Source organism: Pinus tabuliformis, chromosome Q, assembly GCF_031772625.1.
Source record: "Pinus tabuliformis cultivar Carrire ecotype Pingquan chromosome Q, CPIR1, whole genome shotgun sequence".
In the NCBI taxonomy this organism is placed as follows: Eukaryota; Viridiplantae; Streptophyta; class Pinopsida; order Pinales; family Pinaceae; genus Pinus; species Pinus tabuliformis.
In genome coordinates this window covers 834,319,584-834,325,583 of record NC_142296.1, presented here as the reverse complement: position 1 = coordinate 834,325,583, position 6,000 = coordinate 834,319,584, and the positions used below count along the sequence as shown (strand labels likewise).

The 6,000-nt window shown below is 36.8% G+C and overlaps 1 protein-coding gene across 1 annotated transcript in view; it reads left to right on the top strand.

Annotated features, from left to right (window-relative positions):
- The first annotated feature begins 816 nt into the window (after window positions 1-816).
- Window positions 817-6,000, top strand: part of LOC149222190 (Tetratricopeptide repeat (TPR)-like superfamily protein) — a 254,732-nt gene continuing 249,548 nt past the window's right edge. The window contains exon 1 of the mRNA XM_089385306.1: window positions 817-1,364. Coding sequence (XP_089241432.1) covers window positions 966-1,364 — 399 coding nt within the window. The 5' untranslated portion in view covers window positions 817-965. The remainder of the gene's footprint in view (window positions 1,365-6,000) is intronic.

The following is a 6,000-nucleotide window of genomic DNA, read 5'->3' as shown; positions in this document are numbered from 1 at the left end:
AATTATTGACAATGTACGTTGATTTTTGTGTTATAGTAATTCGACCTATTAATATTGGAGAGCAAGAGAGACAAGGTATGATGTTTACTACAACAACTTACGATTTCAATTTTGCTTTTCATATAATCGATATGAAAATATAGCGAAAATAACAAGGGTGACAATAAGAATAGTACAAGAAAATAGTTTGAGATTGATCATAATGAAGATTATTTGTAATTGACTACATTCTTATTATTCACATTTTCTATCATTAAACACTATTATATTGTCACTTTGCATTCAAATTTTTTATTTCATCATTAAAGTTATTAACAATATTTATCATCTCAACATACTGAGGTAACTAAGCAAATTTAAAATTAAAATGACCAAATAAATCTCAAACATATTTAAAATGATTATATTAATATTAGATGTATTTACATATTATTGATAAAATTAATCATATGTTCAATAGATTTTCCTTGGCCACACAAACTAGCCTAGATCCATTTTAACTTTAGATCTATCAAGCGCCAAGAGAGATCAAATTTCTCGAGGTGAAAATGTTTGCACCTCCAAAAATTTGATCTCTCGGGCGCTTAATAAATCGAAACAATCATTTAATGAGTTTTCTTGTTTTGTTTTTAAATAAAATAATCATTTAATAGGTAACAAAATTTGAATCCATTTCGTATTAAAAAAAATGTTTTTACCCTAGAACTACCATGTAAATACCTCGTTGAAATATGACCCACCCTTCAAAATTGATCCTCGAACCCGTTACAACACGGAACAGAGAAAGATGATAATTTGTTGCCCTTTATTTTAATTGTCGGCCTCTAGTGGTACATGATTGGAAAAGTTACCGGCTTACTCTCTTGGTTACGTTTTTGCTTGAACATTCTACAATTTTGTGCTCTTAAGGGACACGGTGAAAGAACAAGTTCATAATCATAACGCCTCGTGTAGGTTGAATTGAGATGCTGAGAGGCCGTTGGGGTCGAAGCCAGCTCTACTGGGCTTGGGCTGTGCCAGCTGCTGGAAGGCACATTTGGCGCCCATCAGCTGCCCAATTTGCTGCTGCAAACTCATCCGTTCCACTGAGAAGGTCTATGTGCACTGAGGTTCATAATACCATAACTAGAATTGATGAAGAAGTTGGGAGCCTCAGCCTTAAAGACGTAGGAAGATTGAATAATCAAAATGTTTCTTTGACTAGCAGCAGCCTCTCTGCACGTGTGGAGAAGCTTGGAAGAGACCAAAACGTTGTATTGGCATTTCAGAGTTGGATGGGAGAAGGTCACCCAGTTCAAAGAGGAGACGTTTTTCACGCCATCAATCGCCTCAGAAAATTGAAAAAGTACCGCCGGGCTCTCCAGGTCAGTCATATTCCTTCTCTGCCCCTGTATCAGTAGAATTTGAATTCCTCTCAGTCTGTTATTCTGTCTATTTCTCATTGTTTCTGAGTTGTAATTGGTGGTATAGGCATACCATAATTTTCCCGCATTGGTTGTTTGTCCCATGCTGGATTTGGCTTTCAAGTGCCCCCTGAAAAATGTATCACATGTAGTTAAAGGAGGTTATCAAACAAGAAAGGAAAAGAAACTGAATACAACCACACAAGTAAAAACTCAATATTTACATGGTAAAACCCTCACATGATGTCAAGGAAACATCCACGGGGCAATGGATTGGAACTTCTATTCAATCAATAAATGATTCTCCTTACAATAGTTTGGGCATTCATCAGTTTTATATGAGCCTCCTCAGTTACATAATTGCTGATTCGGTATGAAACTAATTTGTCAATAACTAATACAATTTTACCTAAATTTACATTAATTAGTTGTCAATTACTAACACACTCCACTTTGACAACAATTATCCTAATCCCTTGCCCATGCCCATTCATCATCTCTTCTGCAAGCCAAGAGAAGTTAAATACCATTGCAGCTTCTCTACTGTAACTGGCTTTGTGAATATGTCTGCACAATTCTCCCGTGTATGGACCTTTTGAAGAGCTACTTTTTCGCCATCGATCACGTCTCAGAAAATGATACCTTACATCAATGTGCTTGGTTCTGCTGTGATAAGCAGGATTTGTAGCCAAGTGAATAGCACTCTGATTGCCACAAAGTACATTCACTTTCTCCTGCGTCCTTCGAATCTCATCAAGTAGACCCTTTAACTAGATTGATTCTTTACTGGCATCTGAAGCAGCGATATATTCTGCTTTGGTAGTGGACAACGCAACTGTTTCTTGAAGCTTTGACATCCAATTGATTGCTCCACTTGCAAGAGTAAAGACATAACCTGTAGTAGATCTTCTTTTGTCCAAATCACCTGCATAATCAGCATCTACATATCCGCAGACTGATCTTTCACTACCATTAAAGATGATGCAATGGTCACTTGTGCCTCTTAGATATTGAAGCACCCATTTCACTGCTCGCGAATGTTCTTCACTTGGATTTGCCATGAACCTACTGACAACTCCAACTGCATGTAAAATGTCAGGTCTTGTAGATACCATCGCATACATTAAGTTGCTTACAAAATTTGCATATGGTACATGAGACATACACTGCTTTTCTTCATCAGTTCTAGGACTCAAAACTGAAGAAAGCTTAAAATGGAAGCTAATGGAACATTAACAGGGTTCACATTGTTCATACATAACTTTTCAAGTACTTTCTCCACATACTTCTGCTATGATAACCAAAGCTTACCATTTTTCCTGTCTCTGTGTATCTCCATGCCCAAGATATGTTTTGCTGCTCCAAGATCCTTCATATCAAACGTCCTAGAGAGCTGAGCCTTTAACCTGTTGATCTCTTCCATGCTTTTGCTTGCAATAAGCATATCGTCAACATACAAAGCTAAGATAATGAATATGCCATTGAAACTCTTGAAGTATACACAATGATCATACTCACTTCTAATAAAGTTTTGGCTCACCATGAAGGAGTCAAACTTCTTGTACCATTGTCTGGGAGACTGCCTCAGACCATACAATGATTTCCTGAGCTTGCAAACTAATCTTCTGCTGCGACCTTGTACAAAACCTTCTGGTTGTTCCATATATAACTCTTCATTCAAATCACCATGTAGAAAAGCTGTTTTAACATCTAACTATTCTAACTCAAGGTTAAGTAATGCAGTTAGTGCCAACACAGTATGAATAGAAACAAGTTTTACAACTGATGAAAAAATCTCATGAAAGTCGATATCTTCAACCTGAGAATACCCTTTTGCTACCCGTCTCGCCTTATACCTTTTGATACTTCCATCAGCTTTCCGTTTCAGTTTGAAGACCCATTTGCATCCAACAACACTTCTCCCTTCAGGAAGTTCTACAAGATCCCAAGTATTGTTCTTCGCTAAGGAATCCATTTATTCTTCCATAGCCGTTTTCCATTTTTCGCTATCCGTATCATCTACTGCTTCCTGATAACAAGAAGGTTCCCCATCTTCAGTAATCAAAGCAAAAGATGAAGCATAATCTTCATACCTTTTGGGAGTTCTTCTTTCCCTTGTAGACCTTCTTAGAGTGACTGGTTGTTGAACTGGTTCAGAAACTTCAACAGTTTCCTTTGTATCTTCAACATCTTTTTTTCTAGAAGTCTCTTCTTCCTTTTGACTGTCACCGAAAAGGTCTAGCCTCCAACTAAATTTGTTGATTTGGCGATACCTGTTCCTGTTCAATTCTTTCAACATTTGATTTTAAAAGAGAAGATTCATCAAATGTTACATCTCTACTAATGACTATCTTCTGCGATGTAGGATCCCATAACCTGTATCCTTTCACCGCATAGTCATACCCAACAAAGACATAACATTTCGATTTTGGATCTAATTTTGAACGCTGATTTTTAGGAATAAGAGCATAAGCATCACAACCAAATATCCTTAAATGTGAATAATCACAAGACTGACCTGACCAAACTTCTTCAGGAATTTTACAATTAATTGCTACTGAAGGTGATCTGTTAACTAAATAACAAGCAGTGGATACTGCTTTTGCCCACAACTCCTTTTGCAAGTTAGCATTGCTGATCATGCTTCTGGCTCTTTCCATAAGAGTTCGATTCATACGTTCAGCAACACCATTTTGCTGAGGAGTATAAACAACAGTTTTGTGTCTAACAATTCCTTCATCCTTACAGTATTGTTCAAATTCTATTGAAGTAAATTCACCACCATTGTCAGTTCTTAAACATTTAATTGATTTGCCTGTTCTTTTCTCTACCATTGCTTTAAATTGTTTAAAGATATTAAATACATCAGCTTTCTTTTTCAGCATAAAGACCCAAACTTTATGGGAGAAATCATCAATAAACGTTAAAAAATATAGAGCACCTCCATATGATACAACAGGAGATGGTCCCCACAGATTAGAATGAATATAGTCTAAAATATCTTTACTATTATGATTTCCAGTTTTAAATCTTTGTTTACACTGTTTTCCATACACACAATGTTTACAGAAATCCAACTTCAAAGATTTCAGATCAGGAAGAGATTTACATTTCATCAGTATCTGAAGACCTTTCTCGCTCATGTGACCCAATCGCTGATGCCATAGGCGAGTACCTTCTTCTTCTTTTTCTAACACAATTGCTGCTTCACTGACCTGAGTACTTCCTTTGAGTCTGTAAAGATTTCTGACCTTTTCTGCTTTCATAACAACTAGGGCGCCTTTAGAGACTTTCAGCACTCCATTTTGACCTGTAAACTTATAACCATCCGAATCCAACACTCCCAAAGAAATCAAATTTTTCTTCAATTCAGGTACATGTCTAACACTAGTTAATGTTCTAACTGTGTTATCATACATTTTAATCCTGATATTTCCCATCCCAATAGTCTGACATGATACATTATTACCCATAAACACAGAACTACCATTTACATCTTCATATGAAGTAAACCAATTTCTGTGTGGACACATGTGATGAGAAGCACCAGAGTCTAACAACCAACTTTCAAAGCCCTGAGAGACATTACATATATGTAAAGTTTCATCTATCATACATAATTCTTCAGCGGATAAAACTTCGTCTGTCATACTTGAATCAACCTGATTTGCTTCCTTCTTCGGGTTATTAGACTCTTTTCGTTTCCAACAGTGTTTCTTAAGGTGTCCAATTTTGTTGCAGTGCCAACATTTTGCCTTACACTTCTTTCCCTTTGATTTAGATCTGGAAGACCCCCTTGTTTTTTCTCCTCTTCCCTTTGATCGTCGTCTAGCTATCATGGCTTCTGGTGTCACTGTTTCAGTACTGGATTTCCTTCGTACTTCTTCAGACAAGAGAGCTCCCACAATTGATTCAAATTTCAAAGAATCAACAGTGCTCAAACTGATTGAAGTTACAAAGTGGTCCCATGACTCGGGCAAAGAACACAACAAGGTTATAACTTTGTCTTCTTCCTGAATTTTAACTTCCATATCTGATAATTGGCATATAAGTGTATTAAAAACATTTAAATGCTCTGCAACTTTTGAACCCTCCTTCATTCAAAGACTGTACAATTGTCTTTTCAAATAAATTCTATTGGTTAACGACTTTGTCATATATAGTTTTTCCAGTTTTTCCCATAAGCCTGAAGCTGTACTCTCTTCAACAATGTTGAAGAGAACTTCATCCGCCAAGCATAACCTGATGGTACTGAGAGCTCGGGCATCCAAGTCCTCCCAGTCCGAATCTTTCATGCTAGCAAGTTTCTTATTTGCCCCGTCCAAAGCTTTGTGCAACCCTTGTTGCACCAGCAAATCCCTAACTTTCAGTTTCCAAAGAGCAAAGTTGTTCTTGCTGGTGAATTTCTCCACCTCGAACTTTGCATTCGTCATCTTGGCCATTTCTTTCCTCCTAGGGTTTCGTTCTTTCAACTAGGGTTTCTTTCAAAAAATTATTTTGATTGTCTTCTTCCAACAAAGGATTTTCCAAGTTTTTAATTTTTCCTACTTCAATTTTCTGGAAAAATTTCACAAATTCCCCAACAAAAAATTCAGAA